The sequence below is a fragment of the Monoraphidium neglectum genome, assembly GCF_000611645.1.
Source record: "Monoraphidium neglectum strain SAG 48.87 unplaced genomic scaffold scaffold00012, whole genome shotgun sequence".
Classification (NCBI taxonomy): domain Eukaryota; kingdom Viridiplantae; phylum Chlorophyta; class Chlorophyceae; order Sphaeropleales; family Selenastraceae; genus Monoraphidium; species Monoraphidium neglectum.
This window is the reverse complement of record NW_014013614.1, coordinates 18,844-42,936: the sequence shown is the minus strand read 5'-3', so window position 1 is coordinate 42,936 and position 24,093 is coordinate 18,844. Positions and strand designations below refer to the sequence as shown.

General features: G+C 61.9%; 5 protein-coding genes across 5 annotated transcripts; 3 read left to right on the top strand and 2 right to left on the bottom strand.

Moving 5' to 3' along the window:
• Positions 1-5,487: 5,487 nt before the first annotated feature.
• Positions 5,488-8,972, bottom strand: MNEG_0185 (putative MutL protein; the record flags this gene model as incomplete). Its single annotated transcript, XM_014051331.1, has 5 exons — positions 5,488-6,072; positions 6,196-7,236; positions 7,518-7,973; positions 8,209-8,644; positions 8,821-8,972. The coding sequence occupies 5 exons, from the start codon at positions 8,970-8,972 to the stop codon at positions 5,488-5,490; spliced, it is 2,670 nt and encodes an 889-aa protein (XP_013906785.1).
• A 403-nt stretch (positions 8,973-9,375) lies between these two features.
• Positions 9,376-10,306, top strand: MNEG_0184 (hypothetical protein; the record flags this gene model as incomplete). The annotated part of the gene is made up of 2 exons (XM_014051330.1): positions 9,376-9,831; positions 10,058-10,306. 2 exons carry the CDS (start codon positions 9,376-9,378, stop codon positions 10,304-10,306), a joined length of 705 nt encoding a protein of 234 aa, XP_013906784.1.
• A 694-nt stretch (positions 10,307-11,000) lies between these two features.
• MNEG_0183 (hypothetical protein) lies at positions 11,001-12,170 on the top strand (the record flags this gene model as incomplete). The annotated part of the gene is made up of 2 exons (XM_014051329.1): positions 11,001-11,177; positions 11,376-12,170. The coding sequence occupies 2 exons, from the start codon at positions 11,001-11,003 to the stop codon at positions 12,168-12,170; spliced, it is 972 nt and encodes a 323-aa protein (XP_013906783.1).
• Positions 12,171-12,705: 535 nt separating this feature from the next.
• On the bottom strand, positions 12,706-17,452 carry MNEG_0182 (dehydrogenase/reductase; the record flags this gene model as incomplete). The annotated part of the gene is made up of 11 exons (XM_014051328.1): positions 12,706-12,844; positions 13,114-13,185; positions 13,437-13,549; positions 13,850-13,958; positions 14,116-14,154; positions 14,318-14,395; positions 14,582-14,652; positions 14,836-14,928; positions 15,073-15,290; positions 16,840-17,073; positions 17,341-17,452. 11 exons carry the CDS (start codon positions 17,450-17,452, stop codon positions 12,706-12,708), a joined length of 1,278 nt encoding a protein of 425 aa, XP_013906782.1.
• A 3,683-nt stretch (positions 17,453-21,135) lies between these two features.
• MNEG_0181 (hypothetical protein) lies at positions 21,136-21,963 on the top strand (the record flags this gene model as incomplete). The annotated part of the gene is made up of 3 exons (XM_014051327.1): positions 21,136-21,241; positions 21,563-21,633; positions 21,907-21,963. The coding sequence occupies 3 exons, from the start codon at positions 21,136-21,138 to the stop codon at positions 21,961-21,963; spliced, it is 234 nt and encodes a 77-aa protein (XP_013906781.1).
• Positions 21,964-24,093: the final 2,130 nt, after the last annotated feature.

Below are 24,093 nucleotides of genomic sequence, written 5' to 3'. Positions count from 1 at the left end.
CCTCCACCAACAAGTATCGTCATGTATTGTGTCAGGGTGCAGCGAACTTCATTGCCTGGAGGTCCGGTTCCAGCTGACCAGTCCGTTTCACCCGTCACTGCAAAACTCTGAATGGCCTAGCTTATGAGAGCAGGCCAGTACCACGCAGTGTTGCCACAGAGGATCCAGTACTACTGTAAGGCATGATACAGGGGACGAGAAGGGCCCAGCCTGCGGCGCGCCACAGTCGTGGTGGTGCTGCTACTGTACGGGAATGGGTCACCGCTACGGTCTGGATACAATACTGCGACATTTTGCAGCGATGTAGTTTTTCGTGTTTCTGAATACCACCTGCTGTTGATGCAGATCGAGCCAAGCGGCTTTGACTTTGATGGGCAGCCGCGGGCTCCGAACCATCAATCATGCGAAGCAGCCCTGCGTCTCCCTTGAAGTTTAATCAGCGGCTACACTTCTTGCTGTCCAGCTTCGAGAACAGCGATGCTGCAGAGCGCGCGCTGGTGGGGGCGCGCGACCTCCTCGCAGACTGCTGTTCAAGTAACAACCGAGTGCAGGCGCGGCAGGCGCTGGTTGAGGTCCTTAGAGGTAGGTCGGATTTGACGCACCTGTTTTAAGTTATATATGCCATGTGAGCAACTTCATGCCTTGAGCAAGCCGGGTGAGACCGGCAGTGCTCTGCTCAAGCTCCTGCTGCTGCGCTTGTTGTTGCCGCTGCAACTGCCACCGCCGCTGCCGGCGCTGCCCCCGCCGCTGCCGGTGCTGCCCCCGCCGCTGCTGCTGCCGCGGCTGTCTGCTGTTGCACCACTGCTGCGTCACGCCACATGCTGCACAGGCATCGATACATGTGGCAAACGCGCTGCACAGCTGCGGTTGCAGCTGGCGGTTTCGCCCCTCATAGACAGCATAGAGAGGAGCCAGCTGGTCGACCTGCTACCCATTGCCGTCAAGCAGGTGGGTTCAGATGCAAAGCGTTTGACGACAGGGTCCCCCCCCGGGGGTGGCACCCTCGAGGCATGCGCACTGCGGCTCGGCCGTGACCCGCACACTCCCACCGTATCGCGGCACGTCATCCGCGCGCTCGCATTCCTTCCAAACCCTGCAGGCACTAGCGTGTCTCTCTGCACACAGGCGGGATGCAGGCGTAGCCCAAGCTCTTGCGGCGTTGCTGGCGGCAGCCACACACCGCCTCGTTGGCTGCCGGGACGGCGAGCGCCAGACGTGTGGCACGGGTCCTGCAGAGGAGGGGCGGTGGCTGTTTGAGGAGCTGCTGCAGCCGCTGGTGCGTACCACGTACCGCGACCCGGAGATGAGTCGTGTGGCGGCGGGCTCGGCAGTTTTGGGCACAGTCCTGACCGCCTTGGCGCCCGTCGCCAGCACCTCACCGTCTGTCGCGGTCGCCCTGCGGGCTGGCCTTGCAGCAGCGCTGGAGCACATGTGGGGCGGCAGCGCAGCGCGGCATGTCGCGGCGGCGTACGCCCCGCTCAAGACCTGGGTGGTGGTGGTGGGCGGCGGCCAGCTGGGCGCCGAGGGTGCACGGCGCCTAGCGTCTATCTGCTGCAGGGGCGCTGCTGACAAGGAGGCATGGCAGGTGTGGGGTGGAGAGGTCGGGCGATCCGTGGCTGGCCGGCTACTCAAACCAGCTGCAAGCTTTTCCTTGAAGGGTAGCGTAAAGGGCGCTTTGCATCATGCCTCATCCCACCTCGTGCATGCACCACGCGCCCTACAGGTGCGCCGAGAGTCGCTGCAGACGCTGGCGGCGCTGGTGATGACTGTCGTCGCAGACTCCGCGGCGTCAGAGCGTGCCAGTGCGCCAACAACACTCGGCACGGGGCCTGCCGCAGGCTCCGGGGAAGCAGAGGCGTTGTCGTCTCAGCGGTCCCGGCTCTTGGCTGCGCTGGAGCGCTGCAGATCCGACCAGATTGCGGCAGTCAGGGTCGCGGCATCTGAGGCGCGAACAGCGGTGCTGTGCCTAGCGACGCCAAGCAGCAGCGCCACAGAAGCCCACAGCTCACCCGCAAGCGGCAGGTCTCCCAACAAGGTCCGTCGCGCCCGCCGCGCCCCGCTCAAGGCCCCTGCGACCGTCAGCTCCGGCCGCCACTTCCAGCGCCCCAAGCCCTTCGAGGGGGAGCTGCTTGATTTCGGGGTGCAGGTGTACGCGCCGCCCTCGCCGCCGCCGCGGCGCCAGCAGCTGGCGGAGGAGGTCGATGCCTCTCCGGGCGCCAAGCAGGACCAGGACCCAGCGCCACTCCCAGGCCTGCGGCGTTCCATCGACGCGGGGTCGCAGGCCGAGTGGTCGCCGGGCCCGCCTCCGCCTTGGCTGCACCGCCTGCAGCCAATGGCGGTGTACGGCGGGGAGGCGGCCGCGGCGCTGCAGCCGGACGCACGGCTCGAGGTGGCCCACCACTTCTACGGGCGTGTAGAGATTGTGGTTGGCTCGCCAGCAGACATGGTGGACGCCAGGCCACCCCTCCAGACCGAAGTGGGCAGCGCACCGGGTGACAGCGACACTGGCAGGGGCGTCGCGGCGGGCTGTTCGCCGCAGCGAGCAGGCAGTCACACTGGGGACAGCCCCATGCACGGCATGGTGGCACGTGTGCTGCAGCAGGTGTTGCCAGGGGCCAGCGGCCTGGGGCCGCTCGGCCACCGGGGGTCCCCGCTGGCTGCTGGGTGTCGGCCGGGGCAGGACACTTTGGACCGCATGTTTGAGCAGGTCCAGGCGGCAGACGGCGCGCGCCCAACGCGGCAGCGCGCTCAATGGCAACAGCAGACCAGCGAGTTCCTGTCGGGGTGGGGCCCAGACAGCGCTGGCGGTGGTGAGCCAGCAGCCGTGGCGGAGGCAGCAGCATGTGGCACGACCGAGGTAGCTGCCGTGGAGACAGCGGGTTTTTTGCGCTGCGCAGAGGCCGAGAGTCACGCTGACGGCGCAGCCCTTGAGCAGGCTCTTGACGCGCTCGGCCTTCTGCCCGCACAGGACTTGGGCCGTGTCCACTTGTCTTCGCACGCATCGTCCTTCCAGGGCCGCGACCTGTCGGAGGCTTTGTCAGAGGTGCGGCAAGCCAATTCGCGTGTGACAGGGTTGCTGCAGGAGCTCAGCAATGGGAGCCACGAGGTTGCCGACGGAGATGATGGGAGCGGTGGCAACGGCAGCAGCGGAAACTGCAGCAGGGACGGCTGTGGCAGCAAATGCCCCCCCTTGGGTGTACTTGAGCAGCAGGGTATTGACGGCGCTGTGGATGTGCTTGAGCCAGAGGCACGCTGCAGAATGGCCACGGGCGAACCCGCAAACAGCACGAGCAGCCTGGCGGTGCCGCTTGCTGGAGCCTGCCTCAGCACCCAGAAAGACATGGCAAGCGTGGCCTTGTCGCAGCTCAGTGGCAATGTAAAATTCAGTGCAGCAAATCAGCGCACAGAGGCTAGCGGTGGCAGTGACAGGCGTTCAGACACCCTGAACGCGCTGCGCTCTAGCCTGCCGCGGCCGCACACCTTGGTCGGCCTGCTGGACCCAGCCAGCAGCACAACCACACTGCCCAGGCCTGAGAAGTGGCAGGGACAAGAGCAGGGTCAGAGGGAGGACCACAGCGAGGACCTGCGTGTGAACGCCTGCAGGCGCGAGCAGCGCCATTGCGGTGAGCGGCTTCAGCAGGGGCAGCTGCAGCAAGAAGGACAGCGGCAGCTGCAGGAGGAGGACCAGCACCTTCAGCAGCAGCGGCAGCAGTGGAACCTGGAGAACTGGCAGAGCCCTGATCCTGGTGAGCTGCCAAATGGAGCACACACGTGGCAGCGCCATTCGCAGCAGAGTGTGACGGAGCAGCAGAGGCGCTACTGGCAGCAGCGGAGCCAGCACCACCAGAGGCCACCACCGCGTCTGGTTGGCACTATGGCGGCCATTGGCCAGCCGTCGCAGCTAGCCTCTGGCGGCCTGCCTCCCGGACGTCTGCAGCGGCCCTGGTCTTACGGCGGGGGCAGCGTGAGCGCGGTTGGGACCGGCCATGTCGCCAGCACAGGGGGAGAGGGCTGGGACCAGGACGCAGCTTCGATTGCCGACGGAGGCGAGCTGCTGATGGCCATGTCGTGGCGGCTGCAACGCCTGGCGCGCGGGTTTGGCCACCAGGGGGACAGCGAATGCGGTATGCTGCAGGGGGAGGAGCTGCCCATGTGCAGCGTCGGCGATGTTGGTGACGAGTCCAACGGGGCCCTACTGCAAGGACAGAGTGGCGGCGGCGTGGCGCAGCTCCGCGCGACATGGCAGAGCAGCGGCAGCGCCGCAGGAAATGCGGGAGGTTGTGACAGCCTGCGAATGTCGACACGGCGGTCGACAGGGCCTGCCAGTCCCCACTTTCCAGTGCCGCTGCCGCTTCCAGGCGGCTTGATGCCGCCGCCGCAGTCGCTTGAGGACGGAGAAGCCCCCGCGGTGCGCAAGCAAGATTGCTCCGGCGCCGCCCCTTAAGAGGCAGTCAGGACAGAGGCAGAAACGTGGTTTATGTGTGTCTTTGTCGCGTGAAAGGGACTTGCTGGCTCCATCAATGCTGCAGCGGCGCTCCCCTCACTTTAGGGCACATGCGCAAACACTACACGCCCTGGTTTGCCATTTTCTGGCCTGACACGGTGTTGGCCCCCGTCTCCTGCCCACTCCCCACGCCAGGACCTGGGCTGTGAGCTGGAGGGCCTGCAGGAGGAGCTGGCGCACCATGCACAGCAACCTCTGGGCACGCTGACAGGGCGGCTGGTGCCGGTAGGCGGCGGACACGACAGCCCCGCACCTGACCCTGACAGCGTTCTGCCCCCTGCGGCCCTGGTTATGCTGCGCGAGCGGTGGGAAGAAGAGGCAGAGCGCCGGGCGTGGCGCGTGTGCAGCCAGCAAGTTGACTATGTCCTCAGCAGCTGTGGAGGCGCGCCGTATGGCGCCACAGCGCACGAGTCCGCCGGCGGGGCAGCCAGCAGCGAGGGAGGCGGGTCGCCATTGCGGCGCTGCTGGGCGCTGCAGCAGGCGGCAGTCCTTGAGGCGGCGTGGCCGGGTGAAGCACGGCCATCTAGCGGCGGTGGAGCTGGCAGCCTTGGGGGCTGGGTTCGGGGCCGCTGGGCGACGGGGGCAGGGGGAGTAGAATGAATGCCGCACAGCTGGCTCTCGTCCCTGCAAGACTTGCAAATGGGTGGTGCTTCTTAATTATTGATTTGAATTCATAAAAGTGTAGCAGACCTTGTGAGTGCTTCTGTCGACAGCTATCCCAATTTTGTCTGCTGGTTGCTCACAACAATCACACATATCTGACGACGCAAGTCTGACTTTGCAGAACTATGGGGGGAAATTCAAAAAGCAGCGGCAATTTGCAGCGCCATCGTTCAGCGAAGCACACCTTGGACAAAGTGCTGCCGTGCCTGAAATGATCAACAAAGACTCGTAATTTTGCAGAGAGATCATGCAGTATGGCAAAGAAGCTGGGTGGCTCATCCTGCTGGGCATGGCATGTGACATGAGCTCGAGGCGGGCACTCAACCGCACCGCTCAAAGACGCGGTATAGCCGCTCCATGGAGGTCAGGAGCAGCAGGCTGCCGTCATTGGCACGGCACGGCCTGGGCCGCAGCAGCGCCTTCATTGCCGGCAACACCACGTGCCGTGCCACCCATTCACGCTCCGCCAGGCGGCGGTGCGGCGCTAATGACGCATGGCAAGGGCCGGCGTCCCGCGCCGGACCGTCCAGCTGCATTGCCTCCGCCCCTCTCGTCATCTCTAAACCCGCCGACTGCCCGCCGTCTCCGCCATAGCCGCTGCTCGCACCGCGCTCCACTTCCCGCTCCAGCGGGGCCAGCGCGAAGAGCATCGCCACCGCTGCCACCACGCCCTCCACCACCTCACGTGCCTCCTCACCCTCCTCCCAGGGAACGTCTCTCACCAGCGCCAGTATCAAGTCTGGCAGGCGCGAGGGGTCGGGGGAGTAGCCGTTGAGTAGCACAGGCAGCGTCGCCAGCCGCCCCTGGTCATCGACGACCACGCCTAGCCTGGCCAGGACGGGGGCGCGCATGGACAGGGCCTGTGCCGCAAGGCGCGCCAGCTCGGGGATGGGACCGTCTGAGGGCTGCGAGGGTGGGCGCACAAGAAAGGGCGGAAGATCTCGGCGAGGGCTGAGATTCAGGGGGGCTGGCCTCACCCACTCGAGCTTGGGGCCCGCCCCGGCAACAAATGGATAACATACCCTTACCTGCCACCTCCCAGCGGCCTCCTCCAGTGCCAGCCCCGCCGCGGCCAGGCCCTCCAGTGGCAGCGGCTCCGCCAGCGCTGCTGCGGGGCAGCGGCCCCAGCGTCGCAGTCCCTGCAGCTCGAACAGGTCCCGGCTCAGCGGACCCAGGGCCGCGAGATAGAGCCGCGTGCCAGACTGCAGCAGGCCCCACTCCCCAGCCTCGTCAGCCAACCCCACGAAAACGTGCTGACGCACCAAGCCCGTCAGACCCGCGGGGGAGGCCGCCTCTCGCGCTGCAAGCAGCTCGCGCGCCGCGGCCACAGGCGGCGGGCCCGGGGGGTTGCCCTGCTCGCGTGCTTTGGGCGGCAGTAGCTGCTGCGCCTGCTGCACAAGTGCTCCAGCTGTCGAATTCTCCGCAGCGTCAGGGTGTCCATCAACCCCGTCCTGCCGCTCTTCCCCGTCATCGCCACTGCCCACCACTGCCGCTGCCATGCTGCTGTTGAAGGCCAGCCGATCGCGCTCCGCGGCTCGCCGCTTGCGCGGCATGCCAACAGCAACAGCCGCTTTTGCAGCGGCAGATGCAGTGTGCCCTGCTAGCCCCGCACTCGCATCCGCCTCTGCATCAACAGCATCTACGTCGGCTTCACCGCCGCCGCCGCCGCCGCCGCCTTGCTGGCCTGTCTTCGAACCTCCATTGACCGCGGGCGCTGACGCCCCGCGCACCACAAAGGCATCCATGGTGCGTGTGCGGTGGTCTGCCCGCACCAGCTTGTCTGGCCTGTAGATGGTCTGCTGCTGAGTCTGCTTCGGCTTCTGCATCTGCTGCTGTGCTTGCTGCTGCTGCTGCTGCTGCTGCTGCTGCGTGCTCGCCTGCCCTTGCGTCTGCTGAGCACTCTGTCGGCTGCCGCCATTGCCACTGCCGCTGCCGCCGCCACTCACCAGCTGCTCCGCGAGACGCAGCGCCGTGGTGGCGGGTGTGGAATGCGTGGCAAAGGTACGGCTGCTCATTGCGGCCAGCAGGGTGGCCTCCAGCTGGCGACAGATCGCATCGATCACCAGGTCCTGGAAAGATGCAACGGACATGGTTGATTGTGCAGCCGCCAGGAAGAGCCTTAAAGCAATGGCAGGCGGGAGAAGACGAAACCAGCAACAGGCAGAGAGTGTAGCAAACACTATGTAGCAGGGCGATTGTCCAATTAAGCACACCGCATCCAAGCTCACCAAACTCACGAGACCGAAATCCTACACCCAAAATCCTTGATCCGCTGTGCGCCTTCTAGCCGCCATCCCCCTACCACGCCCTTTTGCCCCGCTCTGCCCCGGCCCCCAGCCCCCGGCCCCACCTGATGCAGGAAGCCGACTTCCCGCTTGGTGGGATGGACGTTGACCTCAACCTGCCGCGGCGGCAGCCGCACATCAAGAAATAGCCACGGTTTGGGCGCGCGTGGCACGAGCGTCGCGTAGACGGCCTCTGCACCGCGCTTCAGCGGTCCGCACTCCACGCAGCGCCCGTTGATAAACAGCACGAGCGTCCCACGCCGCCCGGCCCACGCCAGGCCCGACGCAAAGCCTTCCACGCGCAAGTGGGGCCCGCCAGGCGCATCGTGCGCGAGATCAGCTGTCGGTTCCTGGCCGCATGCCACGGAAAGCGGCAGCAGCGACCCGGCCAGGTCTGGGCCGTGCAGCTGGCGGATAACGTCCAGGCGCGACGCGCCGGGAGAGGTGGCCAGGTCCGCGCGTGCCTCGCCTTGGCGGCGCAGGGAGAAGCCAACGCGTGGGGCCGCCCACACGGCGTAGCGCTGCGAGTGATTGAGGTGCGTGCGTGGCACAAGTGCCCCGGGGGACCGGGGAGTGTCGCCATGATGCACACATGAAGGGAGCGGAGGCCAGGTGACGTGGCGCATCCCTCGAGCGCCTCATCGCACACCATGTTGACCACTTGCCGTGTGCCAGCAGCCGCATGCAACAAACATCACCAGTTCCCGCCCCTTCCCTAACCTCGCCGCTGTCAGAGACCAGCGCCAGCACCCCCACCTGCATCAGGTCCAGCACCAGCGCGCCCTCCTCGGCGCCGCCGGCGCGGAAGGCCTTGCGCCTGGCCGGCACGTTGAAGAAGAGGTCCTCCACCGTCAGCACTGTGCCGGGCACGGCAGCACAGGGCTTGGCGCCCGGGGGGTCCAGCAGCGCGCCATCCTGGTAGGAGGCGCGCCAGCCGTGCGCTGCGCCACGCGTCATGGTTGTGGCGCTCAGGTGCGCCACGAATGATATGCTGGCGAGGGCCTCACCCCTGAACCCAAGCGTGGCGATGGCCTCCAGGTCCTCATAGGCGCGCAGCTTGCTGGTCGCGTGGCGAACGCACAGCAACGGCAGGTCGGCGCGCGCCACGCCGCAGCCGTCGTCGGCGACCTGCAGCAGGCGCAGCCCACCCTCCTTGACCGTCACGGCGATCCGCGTCGCCCCGGCGTCGATGCTGTCACGCAGAGGGTTGGTAAGGAGAGAGGGCAGGGGGAATTTTGAGCTGAAGGTGTGCAACATTCAAGGTGGCGAGGCTGAGACATACAGGGTTGGCCGAGCACAAGCACGGCTGCACGCAAGGGGCTGCAGCTGATTGAGCAGGTGCACGGTGTGCTTGTTGCCGGGCCCCACCTGTTCTCCAGCATCTCCTTGAGTGCGCTGGCAGGACGCTGGATCACTTCACCCGCCGCAATTCGGTGCACCACCGCCTCGGGCAGCTGCAGGATAGGCTGCGGCGTTGGAGCTGGCACACGCTGCGCCTGCTGCGGCGCTGCGGCGCCCATGGCCGCGCTCATGCAGGTGGCTGGGCCTGGCCTGACTGCGAAAGTGAAAGTCTTGCGAGATGTTCAGATTGACATAATGTTCTTTTCGGTGTGCTGGCCAGATCACATTTGAACTTTGGCGGACGAAGTCAGGGCGATTACGAACAAGAGACGATCACGACTGACGAGCAGGGCGCAAAGCGCCGTCTGCATCTAAAATCTTTTGGACTGTAATTACCGCATCTGCGTCCCGAACAAATCACCCGGTCACGCCACTGCCTGGCCACCGCCACCAAGCCTGCCGCCACCTGTAGGTGTGCGCACCAGGTCGACGTGTGCAGACTTTGAATAGGTTGCTCACGCCGCCAAGCGCAAGGGCGTATTACATGCTTACTGGTGCTATAATCAGCAACTGCGTGCGCCCATGCCAGCTGGTCTGGGAGCGCCGGCGATGCACACGCTGACAGCTGTCGCGCCGGCAGATGTGCCGTGCGTTGCGGCGCTTTACGCAAACGTGTTTGCCGCGAACCCCGCCTACGGCAGCATTTTCCAATCCTCAGAGAAGCGTGAACGCATAGCTGCATTGGAGTGGTTGTTCGCGCGGCGGCTGCAGGCGCTGCTGGCAGCAGGCAACCCCTTCTTCATGACCCGCGACCCGGCGAGCGGCGAGGTATGCGGCGCGGGAGGCGTCATACTCCCTGGCACGTATCCTGGCCTGCTGGATTTCCTGTGGCACGGGATGGCGGCATGGCCGCTGCTGTGGGGATGGGGCAGCATGCTGCGGGCTCTGGCCCTGGACCAACGGCTCGGCGCTGGTGAAGCTTCCGAGGGCGGCGCCATTGCACACCTGTCGATGCTCGCCGTGCGGCCAGAGTCCAGGGTGAGGGCGTCAGGAGGCACGTTGCAGAAAGGGCGCAGGGAAATGGCCCTGTCTGTGCATGGCAGCTGTGACTGATGACAGCCAATCGTCCTGGGTTCGTTGAAAACGTGTTGCCACTGCCACTTAGCTAGCGCGACCAGCAGGCAGCTGTGTGTCCCATGGCGGCGCGGCCCACACCATGTGCACCCCTTTCCTCCTCTGACCCACACGACGCCCACAGCGCCAGGGCATTGCCAGCGCCCTGATAACCCGGCTGCTGGAGGACGCGCCTCGGGGCAGCCGCGTGATGCTGACAACCCAGGACTCAGGTGCGGTGGCGCTGTACCAGCGCCACGGTTTCAGGGTTTTGGTGGAGTCCCAGGTCGCCCCGCGGGGTAGCAGCACCACCTTTACTTCATGGAGCATGGTGCTGGGTAGAGGGCAGGTGGCAGACAGGCGGGCGCCCAGCGGCCCCAAGAATGACACGGGCGGTTGAGACAGTGTGTGCAACGCAGCGTGCACGGCGGTGTAACCAGCGTGTGCCTTTGTATGGCATCTGTGAGCTCACAGTACCAGCCTAGGTCAGTATTCCCCTAGATTTTTGGCATTGGGCCCGTGGCCAGCCAGGTTTCAGCACCACCCAGCCGTTGGCGCGGCCTACAGTAGAATACATTCATCAAGAGCTTTGTGCATCTATGTATTTCATTACTTATTCCATTTGTATACCTTGACATGAAAATGTGCCTGGTCATGCAAGCATACAACGCGTCAGCACAACCATCCGTCATGCGATGTGCACGGATCACCTCCCATAACGGCGAGTGACCGATGAGCCTGCGTCAGCTGGACAGGACTGTTGTGGACAGCCGAGTGACATGCCAGTTGAAGCCTTGTGAGTGTCGATTTACGAATCATCGTCACCAGCAGTGCTTCTAGCATTTACAAACCGGCAGCCCCATGCCAAGTACCTTATTTCGAGCTCGGAGATCTGAGCACGGACGAGGGTGCGGCCTTAGTGCATTTGAATGCTGGGGTTGACATACGAGGCTTGGCGGTGTTACGCACCAGCTCGCGCTGATGGCGCGGTCGTTGGCGTGTGCTACCACTCATAAAGCGCTGGTCACCCCTCCCCTGGTGCCACCCCCCTCTTCACAACGAACCGAAGCTTGCTGATCATGGCAATCCCAGCCATGTCACGGGCCATGGTAGCCATACTGGTGGTGCTGCCCCTCCTGGCGCTATCGGCGCACGCCAACGGCACTCCTCGCGGTGCCAGCCTGCCCCGTTCGGCACTCCTGTCCGCGAGGCGCTGGCTGCTTGCTAAGGTCCAGCCCCGCTTGACCACCCTCGAGCCTGGGAAGCTTAAGGTAGAGCTAACGCCTGCAGGTCCTTGCACTGGCCTGCTGCAAGCCTCGTGGCGTCCAGCCTAAGGCTGCGCTCTGAACACTGTGTTGCCTACCCTGAGAGCCGCGAAAGCACAGGTGTTGCAGAGGCACTTCGTGCACACCCCATCTGGCGCCCACCAAACACCACCTTCACCACCGCCAACATCACCACCTTCAAAGGTCTGCCTCTATGCAGGATTTCCGCCCGCTGCAATCCTGTTCCCCAATGGCACCTGGGGTGGTGAGGAGGTACAGCACCTCACCTCGTTTGCCAAGGCCCACAACCTGGCGCTCACCGTCGTCGAGGTGCCATCGTTCAAGGGCATCTGGCTGCAGCCCGGGCTAGGCAACTGTGACCTGGCCGCCGGGGGCATCAGCATCACCCCTTCTCGTGTGACTGAGCTTGGCACCCGGGCGTCATTCTCCACGCATTACCGCGCAGACGCTCGCGCCCTGGCGGTGCGGTCCGTCACCGCAAGCGGTGCGCCGCGCAAGGTCGTCATCAACGGGCCGAAAGATCTGGCTGGCCGAGTGATCCTGGTGACCAACGGGTCCACTGCGGAGACTGACCTCAAGGCACGCCTGAAGGCGGCGGGTGTCACGGCAACACTGCACTACACCAACAGCGAAGACAAGGCTGGCGCTGACGTGGCTGCGGGCACAGTGCTCAAGGGCAGCAAGGAGCCGGTGTTTGCGTACGCCACGGGTGCAGAGGGTGCCTTGGCCCTGGCCAACAAGCTGAAGGGTCGGGTGGCAGCTGCCTGGGTGCACTGCCTCATGCTGGCGGACGGCACTGAGGTGCCAGAGCACCTGGGCTACGTCGCACGCACCCCAACAACAAGCAACAAGCGCGATACCTCGCTGCTAGATGCCCTCAATGCCTACGTGGTCAACACCAAGGGTGGGCCCCAGGGCAAGTGGCCCAGTGACTTCATCAAGTGTCCCCCCGCCCAGAACGGCACGCGGCGCTTCTAGCAGAAGAGGGCCCAAGTAGCCGTCACGCCCTGTATCACGCATGATGCTTGGCTTCAGCTTGCCTATGACACTGCATGCACACATTTAACGGCAATGTGCATGCAACGTGTCTGCTGAACTGAAGACGGCATGCCCTTCTTTGCCTTGCAACACGCAATTCTGTGACAATGGATGAACTGATCCTGCTTGGGTTTCCTGCAAATATACAACTATTGCATGGGCAAAATGCATGCAGCCACCCGCCATCAGCCATTAAAACTGGGCATGTGCACTCGATGCATTTGTGCAAGCATTGTTGTAAGCTGTGTTGGCGCTCGCTTCTAGCTTGAAAGTTGTCATGGGCGCGTTGAGTTACCGCAAGGAGACAGAGACAGATAAACCCCAGCCACAACATTAGCGATAAACATTTGTGTTGCTTCTGTACAGGGGGACACAGATCAATGGACTTCACGGCAAAGATAGCAACAAGCAATGCTACGGACGTTTGTGTTCTTGTCATTTCGCGTATCCTGCATCGACCCCGCAGTGACTCTCCTCATGTCGCAGGTGTGGGCTGCGCCAGTCCACCTGTGGCAGCCGTCAGCTTTGCCAGCAGCTTCTCGCTGTACTCCCACAGCTCGGCCTGCCTGGCCACCTCCATGGATGCGGGTGAGGATGCCTCCAGGTGGTCGATGCTGAAGTACTTGCCTGGGTATTGACGCAGGTAGAGCAGGGGCCAGATGGGTTGAGGGGGTTGTGGGGTCAAAGGAGAGTGAGAAGCACAGAGAACGCAGCGTGGCGGTGCAGAGCATCATAGTACTTGCAGCCAAAGCGCGGGGCTGGATGAGGCATTGCAGCCCAGATAAAGCAGCCAGCTGCAGATTGTCTTTTAGGTTGGTGTGCATGTGCAGAAGTCACCACCCTGCTCAGTCTGTGTACAAAAGCACACAATAATTTCCAGCACTTGCCTGTGACGCCGGCAAACTCCTTGTCGTAGGCGAGGCGGCCCATGAAGGCACCAGACACAGGGGACGTACTGGGGAGGAAGGAGTGGGCGAGTGAGAGACGAAGGTTGGCAGTGAGGCTGCTGTGCAGAACATGGTGTAATATGGCCATGCAAGCACAGCAAGTGCAGGGGGCAGCGAGGCTGCAAACACCGTGTGCAGCAGACAGGGTTCATGCCGTTTCTGCCTCCGGGTGGAAGCAGCTACACAAATAGCAGGACCTGCCTCTCCCTTCCTACTACTGGCACCAACGTGCACGGGGTGCACACTGTGCCGAGCTCACCTGGGCCGCTGCGGGGAGCCTGTCACCCACATGAGGATGGGCACCAGCGTGCGGAACACTGGCAGCAGGAAAGAGGGCATCTCACGTGACAGCTCCGTGTCGGGACAGAAGCCCTGACCATCAAAGAGTGGGGGGAACAGGGGTTAGATGCAAAAGCAGGTGAGGACCACATGCCCTGGGCCTGGGGGTTGCTTTCGCATGGGCGTTCCAGTGGCACCCAGGAGTGGGTGCAGAGAAACGGCTTTGCGATCACATACTTTGCAGGTGCCCCTATGAACACAGCAGCAATGCTGCATGACCTGCACATGGCTCAAACTTCAGCCAATGCTTGACAGCCCCGCACTGCGCTCACATGAGCTTGCCATCACCCCCCATGCTTTCCCTGTGCCCTTTTGGCGCGGGCCAACTCTCACCGGGTCATACGCGTTGACAGTGACGGCGCTGCCCTGCTGCTGCAGCCGGCGCGCGAGCTCGTTCGTGAACAGGATGTTGCAGAGCTTGGACCGCGTGTACGCCAGCCGGCTGCAGAGGTGAAGTGGTTGCAGGCAATGCCTCGGCATAAGCGCAGGACCTTCGTAGTCCGTCGTGCATACAACAAGTGGCAAGCTTCTTCTTCCGAAGGTCACTCGGCAACATCACGGCGCTTCCTCCGTTTGCTCAGTAAGTGGGCGCCACTCACCCGTTGAACTGCGCCGGGGGGACGCCGTTGAGGTCAGACCTGAGGGGAAGCGCAATGATGCGGCCAGCAAGAAGGTTGATGGTGCAAGAGAAACGTAAGGATCCAGGCGGAACGCAAGCTGCGTGCATAACAGCCATCATTGGCTCTGCGTGCGGCTTGAAAGTGCAGGTCTAGCGCCCAGCGCGACCGGTCCTGACCGCACTTGATCATGGCAACCTCGTCCAATGAGTTGTACTTGGGCTCAGGCAGGGGAGCCTTGACGGCCGGGTCGTGAGTGCCACTGGGCGGCAACAGGGTTGCGAATAGAGAGGTAGCATCGTCATCATCACAAAGCGCCGTCAGTTGTCAAATCACAAGTCCCGTGTAGGTAGAGCAGCAACACACAAAACCACCTTTCAGCATGGCATGAATGCACGCTTTCTCTGGCAAGGATTGTGCGCGGTACATCATCAAGTGCCACGCGCACCTGCTGGTCACCACAATGCGGCCGTCTGGTGCAAGGTGGGGCAGGAGCAGCTGGGCGAGGTAGAAGTGACCCTGGGGGGTCAGGAAATGAGAGAACTTCAGTGGTAACGTCAACACGCCCTGGCCACGCAGTGGCGGCTGTGAGCAAGGTGGTCTCTGCTGTAGGAGAGCGACATAACGGCTGCGACGCGGGCAGTGCCAGCCCCTGCCCACTCCCGCACAAAGGGATGCCTGGCCGCAATCGCGGCAGCCCACCAGGTGGTTCGTGGCCCACGTGGATTCAATGCCGTCCTTAGACCAGGCAAACTTGGGGGTGTTGATTCCCGCGTTGAGCACCAAGCCCTGGAGCTGTAGGATTAAAAGGGTGGGGAAGGGGCTGCGAGTCGGGCCGTCATCAACCTCGAAACCAAGCACAAAAAGCGTGCCCGCCCGCCCAAAACCGCCTCTGGTGCTTCCATCTGCGCGGCGCTCCCTTCGCCCCGCAAGCCTCACCTTCTGCCCTGGGTACTTTGCAAGCAGATCATCTGCAAAGCACTTCACGTTGGCCAGGCTGGACAGGTCGAGCTCAATACCAACCGCAGTCCCGCCGGCCTCTGCACTGGCCGCCTTGACGCGCTCCACTGCCTCCGCCAGGCGTGCAGGGTTGCGGGCCGCAATGACGACCGTGCCACCCTGCTTGGCCAGCTCAATGGAAGCGTACAGCCCCAGTCCTATAGATCCCCCCGTAACGACGTACACGGGAGCCATGACAAGCAGACAGATCGCAACAAGGAGGAAGATCACGTGTCAGAAGCACTTCAACAGGTGCAATGGTCGTCGATACATGTGCTCTTTGTACACAGCTCTTAGATTCCAGTAGGGAATAGCGCGGTGTGGTGACGACGCGATGACTGCCTTATGTCATCCGATCCCGCCGGCCGCTCCTGTGGCGATTGTGCGTTGCCTTATCATGAATTAGTACTTAGAGATAACAGCGTGCATGATGTAGCAGAGCCGCTCCGCCCAGATATAATCCCGCATGTCGGCAGACAACCATGCTGAATGCATTTGGGCACACTTGGGGGGCCCCGAAACACATGCGGTGCGAGCACACCTGCAACTCTACTGAGAGCAAGCGTAACATTTGCAGATTGCGTGTGTGCAGGGTTTCAATAGCGAGTGCTCAAGGTTTGACTGGACTTTCGTATCGTAAGCAGAAGTAGGGCAACAACTGCCAGCCAGCCATCCAACACGCATATTTAGGGTCCGTTAGCAACAACGCAATGTCATGTAATCGATGGCGTGAGTATGTTGCTCAAATCACCAGACGTGATATGCAGCACAGCCTTGCAGACACACGACAGGTAAACAAGCAGCATGACCCAATCTCGGTGACGCAGTGGGAAGCTGTAGCGAGTGGCAAGCTGCCCTGTGTCAGCCTCAACATCATGTTCGTTCATTGTTTCCATAGCAAATTCAAGTGTAGAGGTGCAAGGCTGTCAAGCACAAAAACGGTGGCATGAAACACCAACAGGGCGTTGGCTGCGCCTGCAAGGCGCCCGCAGGCAACCTGCAGTGGTTACCATGTGTGCAAGACTATTGCGCCGTCATCCTCCTCGTCCCCATCAACGTCCTCCACTTGATCCTGCACTGCTCCCTGGTCCCTGTGCCACCGGGCCCCAACAGCCATTTGCTTTTGGGGCTCCTGCCCGTCAGGGTGGCGACCAGGTACCAGGCTGCTACCCTCCTCCAGCACCGCGGGGGGCGGACCCTGCTCGCCGACGCCGGCCGCTGCACCGCTCACCACACTGCTGAGATGTCCATTGATGGCCGCTTGAGGTGGCTGCTGCCGTGCATACGTTCTGATGGGCCTTGGGGCTTCGAGCCGCTCCAGCATTTCTGCCAGGGTTGTACGCACGGGGTCGAGGCCAGCCGCAGTCCCACCCGCCCCGATGCGTGAGAACCCTGCCGCCTGTGCTTGAGCCATTAAGTCTGTCGCTTTGGGCTGCTGCTGCTCAAATCCCAGCATGGGCGTCGGGGCCGCAGTCGCGGCCGCGGCTGCTGCGGCCGCAGCGGCTCGCTCGCACAGGTCAGGGTGCCTGTGGCAGTAGGTGCCCTCTGACGGCTGTCCTCGACCACTGGCGGTGGGAATGGCTCCGGGCACCAGCCACAGCGTACGAGACAGCGCGGCACCGTCGTCCTGGCCCCCTCGGTCACCATCCCCCGGTGCGATGTGGAGGGCTGAGTCAGAGCGCGGTCGCCGTGCCGTGGGGGTACCACCTGCCAGCAGCTTGGCCTGCACGCGCAGCACCTCGTCGCGCACACGCCTTGCCAGCACCTCGGGCGTGAATTTGTTCAGCAGGTGCTGGCGCGCGGCACGGCCGCGAGCCGCGGCCTCGTCGGGATGCGTGATGACCTGGCGCATGAGCTGGCGCAGGTGGGTCGCGGAGGGCTTTGCCCAGAGCTGGCCGTCAAACCATGGGTTCCATGCGTCTGGGTCTGTGGCATTCATGTCTGGTGGTGGGTGGGTGGTTGGCATGGGTAGGTTCATGGTGGCTTGAGCGACGCAGGTAGTGTGAGGATGAAAACATGTGTGGATGAGTAGGATGGGTGCGTGAGGAGGTGACTGTCCAAGTCTTAAGGCATGTAATTCTGTTTGATGCCGGCTTATGTGAGGGGTGCATCCTGCATTGAATGGTGAGCAAATGGGAAGTTTCTTGTCATGCCCGGCCCACCTTTGAAACCCCCGCCATTCTCAACGTGCATGAGGCTGACACTCACCTTCGGCGGCGTTCGACAGGCCCTCAAAGGCCAACGGGTAGGCTACCTTGTGGTTGATGTAGGCTGTGGGGCCGCTCCAGTTGGTGGTGATGAGGGGGCGCCCCAGCGACATGGCTTCCATTTGAGGACGGCCCCAACCCTCACCACGGGTGGGCAGCACTATGGCATCGCCACCTGTGAGGTACAGGAAGGAAGGCGGCATCCATGGCGTCGTTTAGCTCGTTTCTATGGCTCGTCGCATTGCCAGACACTTGACTTGACAATAGCGAGTGTGCCGCTGCTGCTGATGCATACTCGGCAGTTGCGCAGGCTGGGCAAGCCACGTGAGGCCGTGGAGAGTGCGCTCAGCGCACCAAGGTAAAGGCGAGGGTAGACATCGTCTGCAATGTGGCGCGCGTATACAAACACGCGCGGCAGCCTTGCCGCATCCCTCTCGCGCGTTAGTCCCCTGGCACGCTCCAGCCACCGCCACATGACATCCTCTACGCCGTCGGCAGACTTGCGGTGGCTGCCAGGGTACGGCTTCGTCAGGATGTGCAGCTGGTGACCCGTTGTGTGACAGGCGCAAGGGGGTGGCACATCAAGATGGGGTCGGGTGTTGGTCCCTCATCTTCACATGCTCCCAAGGGCGGGTATGGCTGCCAGGGCACGCACGAATCAGGGAGATTAAATCGTTTGAGCCCTGCCTAGGTCAAATCAATTACAACCATGTGTACGCACCTCAACGTTCTCTTGGGGACCAAACTCTGAGAGGAAAGCATCCAGCAACACATCCCTGGCCCAGCGAAAGATGTGGGGGGAGGCTGGGGTTGGGGCTGAGGGTTGCTGTCACTTTTGTGATGTCGGCAAGTGCTAGGCTCCCAAAAAGGGGGGTCAGTGCAGTGCAGGGCCAACCCCTGCCTCGCTGATCAAGCCTGACCCCGCTCACCATCCCTTGCGGGCCTCCAACTTGAACACACTCAGGAAAACTGTGAGGTGGTTGCACACAATATCAATTGTTGTGCCATGTATGTTCCAACCATAATCATGATGCGAAAACACGAGCAGGTGGCAACATAACCTTTTGACCAAGCTCGCGCCACCAGGGTTGCCAAGCACTCACCAAATGGTTTCTGGGCCCCTGTTGAATCTCTTTGTCCAGGTGCACTGCTGCTGCCAGTTTTGTCCAGTACCTGCCTGCTGAGGCTGCGAGCGCCGGGATCAGCGTCACGGTCCACTGCCTGCACCGCTCCCCTGGGCAACCCTGTGAGCTGCTGTGGCCCCAGGTCCAGGGGGTCCAAGGGGGCAAAGGCCCGTGGGTCCCAGCGCGTTGTGTTGATACCTGCAGGGTCGTAGCGCGTGGACGACCGCGGTTACTTTGGGGCCAGTCACTGGTGGCATAACACACGTAAATTCCTTGCACCCCGGTGCAACTTGTTCGTGGTCATTTCGCAGTGCAACGAAATTGCGTGTTCTGCCCAGCCGACTCTCAGCACTCACCCTCCTCAACCACCCGCAGCTTCGTAGGTTTCACACCAGCAGTGATGAACGTCTGGCGGTTGAATTCTGTTGGCACCCACACCTGCTCAGGAGGGTCATTGCGGAGGCAGAGGCAACATCTGGACACAGTGCATGTGTGAGCTGGCAGTGCAACGCCACATGAGAAGGCAAAAACCTACATGGTGTGAGCATCTCCATCCTGCGTGTCACTCTTGCGTGCTCCCATGAGTCCTGACTCACCTCATCCATGGCGTTGCAGTGGGCCACCAGGTGCTGGGGCAGCCCTGCAGTCTCGTACCTAGACCAGTGCAGGCGGGGCGACACGTGTGCAGAACATGAGAGAGCAACAATACAGATGACGCTATAGCTAAGAGCACGTGCAAACAGCAAGCAAGCTTCCATGCTTAATAGGGAAAGCAGGACCTCGGCCTGGGCTCACATGGTGCGTCCGATACGGTACGCGACCTCATCAGAGCCGCTAGGGGGGCAGGGACAGCCTGGGGCAGCCATTGGGGGATCGTCCCTCATCGCGGCCCAGGTGCGCGGCTTGCGGCGCGCCCAGCACTCGGGAAAAGAGTGGCAGATGGCAATGGCGGGGCGCTGCAAGTCGGCCTCAGGCAGAGCGCCCCGCGATAGGCGCGCGTACTCCTGGCCGCACAGGTGTGGGTGCATGTTGGAGAGGGAGGGGGCTCAGGGGAGGAGGCCTTCTAGCCGCGCAAGAGGGATGGTTGTGTGTACAGGCAGGGCCCCCAGGGTGAGCTGGTCGCTGCCTGTAGAGCAACCCTCTCATGGACAAGCTCCAGGCCACGCCGCTCAGTCCAGTAGTATGCCTGCTGCCGACCACTGCGTGTGTGCTACCCCGCACCTGCTGTTGGAGCATGCTGCGCCCCGAGGCCTCCATGGCCCTCACAACTGCCGGCGTCACCGTGTCACCAGAATGAGTCACCCACACATCTTGCGGCCGGAAGGCCCCTGTGCCCAGCATTGCTGCAACATAGCTGAGCGCCTCACTGCCGTAACCAGAACCTGAGTAGAATGGTGCAAACCTGCGCACGGGTCGGTTGTGCGCATTCAGTGATGACATAGGCTGGGCCGCAAGCGGCCGATCACCCGTCAGTGTCGACAGCTGCGGAAGCCTTGGTACCTGAGGCCCGCGCTTCACCAGTCAGGCGCTTGCACTATGCTCACCACCAAACAGGGTAGGCCAGTGGCTTCGGGCCCTTCGTCAAGCTGACCGCGCTACTGGCGCCTCTCAAAGCGCCTGCGAGCACTCCAGCAAACAAATCTGCGCGGTGCAGCGACGCGCCCAGCAAACCCAGCAGGATGAGAGCCGTAGCCGCGAGCGCTACAGCTGCAGGTACTGCACAGGGGCGCCCGGCACTCGTCCGCCGGCGACGGCGGAGGTGCTGTACCAGCAGCGGTTGCCGAGGGTCAGGGTCTCCGCCGGAGAGCGCGGTGAACAGTGGGCCACGCATGTCTTTCAAAAATCTAGCTGCATTCCCTTGGGATGGTGTTGTATTATGGTGTGGAGGGAGCGGCGCGTTGGGACGGGGCCACATGCCAACAAAGGAGCCAGGGCAGCAGGTCGCAACACGCGCTTGGTGTGTGCCTCCCTTACACAGCCGTGTGCATGAACTAACATTTGAATCTAAAGACCCGCCAAACCGTCCTCGCTGAATGGCGCAAGAAGTGTACCGTACACTATTTGCGAGCAGTCGACGCGGTTGGTTGGGCGAGCGATTTGGCTGCTGTCTACAGCTAGCGTTACGATACTGAAAATTTAAAAGCTTGCCCATTTGCGGTGGTTATCACCGTATCGTCCTTCGTTGCTCATTTGCTCGGCAAACACCTGAGCCATTATGATATTACTCATACGGGCGAAAGGCTTCTGGGCCAGCACATTCGTGCCGAGGGACTATTTCAACAGTGTGAAAATCACATGATTTTTCTGGATCCTCTTCGACGCAGTCGCTCCCTATCTTTGGTGAGGTGCTGTCGTGGCAGGATGCGTGATCTCGAAACGGAATGAAGCGAGCCCGTATGCAACAGCCAAAGCAAGCGTGTACAGAGTTTTGCTTCACTTGGTTGAACGGGATGAGCGGCACGCACATGGGGCATGGCCCCACCCATGGCGCAGCAACGATGCGACAGGGGCACGACAGCTTGCAACTTGAAGTGCCCTCGCGCCGCACTCTTTGGCTGCTGATTGCCATGTATCCCAGACAACTGTGCGCCAGACCTCTATTTCCGCCCCCTTACCTGCTCCTTGGCCACTTTCAGCCGCTTGACCAGCAGGACAGCGCAGGACCGTCGAGCATGGAGGCAGTCAAGCCCGACGAGCACAGCGCCAAGATAGCTCACAAGCATGATGACCACAAGAAGCACGAAGTGGCTAAGAACGCACGCATGGAGCGCCACAGCGGTGAGCGTATTAGCCCCCTTGTAATGAAGCTGCACGACTGCATGCTTGTAGGGCGACGTTGAAGCCAGCGTCCTGCACAATCAAGGAGCATAAGGCATCCCGCCACACAGAAGCGAAGCCACTGATGCAGGGATGCTGCATGGCAGGTTTTCACTGATTTGCTGTGGCCCTTTAAGCTAGCCTGACTGTTGAGGAGAGTTGTTGCCACCCATGACACGCTGCACCGGCTCAGCCGCCCTGCACCACACCGACCCCGCGTTGCCCTCTGGCTCGGTCCCGCACGCCCCCGCCACGCTCGCGTGGTGCCTTCAAACCCAACAGGTGATGGCCACAAGCTGAAGGAGGGTCCTAAGAAAGAGGGTGGCGGTCGCGGCAACTGGGGCACGTTTAAGGTGTGTGGTGCACCGAGTGAAGGGCTCATTAAACTCTTAGACAGGCTAGGTCTGCCATGCCCCTTCCTGATCCCCACGGTGGGTCAAGGCAATGGGTCCGATTGCAGGCGTTCCGGTGTGTGCGAGAGCCGCTTCACTCGCATTTGAGACATCACCCACTCTGGTCTTGGTGTGTTTGTTGCTCATGCCAACCATTGCTATATATGCACCCTCAGGACGATGTCCAGTAGAGCTGGGGGCCGCAAATGCGCCTTGGGGCTGTGCACTGCGCAGCAGCGGTGCTACGGTGAGGGCGGTGGGCCTTGTGTGGTCAAGAACCACACCGGCTAAGTGGTACAACAGAGACGACTCCCTTGGGCCTTAAACTTTGAATTGCGGTATTTACTCCACCTTGCTTCTGCCGTAGATTTCCATACAGTACATATTGCTTGCCGAGCAGGTGGTGCCTGTAGGCGAGCTGGTCAATATCAATTAGCTGCATTGCTGCATCTTCAACTAGTTTCCAAGCTGAGTTATGTGTAACAGTGCGATGTCAACAATTCAAAGGGCCACAGGCACGCTTTGAGCGAGATCGTCTGGAGTGTTTGGGGCCGGGGGAGGGCTAAATTCTTCAACAGCACAACGGGGGTTGAGCAACCATGGGTTGTCATGGGTTTGTTTGCAATTGGGCCGTGCTTACACCATGTAATATTACGATATAAAATTGAAAGTATACCTTTACTACCTTGGAGTCGTAGTCGGCCGTCGCCGTGTCATCACCGGGGATTCTAGTGTGCGGCAAGCAGCAGAGTGCACAAAGCGAGTGGGGTATCCCTGCCCGCAACCTTGCATCAAACTTGTCAGCAGAGGTACGTGGTGAAGTACTTGAGATTTCCACCAGGGCTCACCAGGCCTTCCAGTGCCTCGCTGACACGCTGCCTCAGCACCTGATCGTGATGATGAGCCACGACAGTTTGGTGGTGCGTGCCCTGATCAAGCTCAAGCCTCCGTGCCTTGCATGTGCGGCAGTATGTAACCATGCCTTACATCTGTCACCTGTGATTTGGACGGTATCGTACCGTGTACAGTCCTATGATCAACGATCTTCCCGACGATCTCGACTGCAATCCCATTGTCCGCAATTGCGCACAGTCTCTCCCGAACGCTGATAATTTGAAAGCGCGTCGATAACGCATCGCTTGCAGCCCAATGCTGTGTGCACCGACCAACGCTCTGGGCGCCTGTGGCAGCAATGCCTGGCAGGGTGCGCGAGGATACGCAGTCGCGCTGCGGCCACGGCGCATGGCTCGGGCAATCGTGCTGCAATGCCGGAGTGCCAGACGCGAGCCACGGGAGATTGGGTGCTCGGAGCTTTACAACATGGTGCAGTCTGTAACCGAGCAGCAGACGGTGCGTGGCGGCAACCCGGGGGGAGGAAGGCGGCGAGCAAGAACTAGCAGGAGGCCAAGCTCCAGCAGCAGCCGCTTTCCACCGCGCCCGGCTGATCCACCTGATTATGTCATAGGGGCTCCCATGCCTATCATGTCGCTTAACAACGCATTCCCAGGCCCAGGCATCACACACACCTCAGCCACAAGAGCAGCAACCGGAGTCGCCGATCTCCGCTCCAGCACTCCAGCAGCAGCAGCAGCAGCAGCAGCAACAGCAACAGCTGAAGGCGCAAACCCATGGGGGGGTTGAGTACTACGCAGGGTTGGTCACCAGCGGCCTGAGTGAGGACAACGGCGCCTCATCAGCTGACATGCTGAAGAGGAGCCTGCAGCTTGCCGGTGGGCTTCCGGGCTGCCGAAGGGCACCGTATAGCGCATGCCACTGCACATGCTGCCACTGCCTATGCCGGGTCAGAAGACAGGACCGCCGTGGCGTGCAGGCGCATGTACAAAGTTGCACAGTTGGTGCAAATTCTGTGTTTGCATTCGATGCCCCTCATGACTAAGGGGCTGGTGCCTGACGCACCCTCTCTTGTCGTTGTTTGTCCCTCGTCAGGTGGCATCGCGGGCGTGCTCGTCCTCTTGACGTTGGGATTTCTGGCCTCCAACGGGCTTCTGTAAGCTGCGACGTTTGCGCTGCCGCTCCGCATGCTACCTCCCCCGTTGAATCTGACTTCCATATCTTGGCGTGTCTTGTTCTGACCAGACTTGTCGCTCCTTTGTCTAGCTGTTAGTGCACCTGCAGACTCGAGCACCCGCTGTAACACCCATGAGCAGCATCACTTCAGTACCTTTGCGCATTCGGGAATGTGTATCCAAGGGGTTGCGTTGTGCTGCTGCGCATTTGACACGCTTTTGCCGCAAGATGGCGGCTGGAACCCCGTCGGTTGATGCACCATACGCAGCAATCCCCTCGGCTTGAACCTGTGTGAATGACTGCATAATTCACTGCATTGGTGACCATCAATGCCGCAATTCGACTGCCGCCCACCCCACCGTCACGCTAGCAGGCACGCCTGGTGCCTGCACT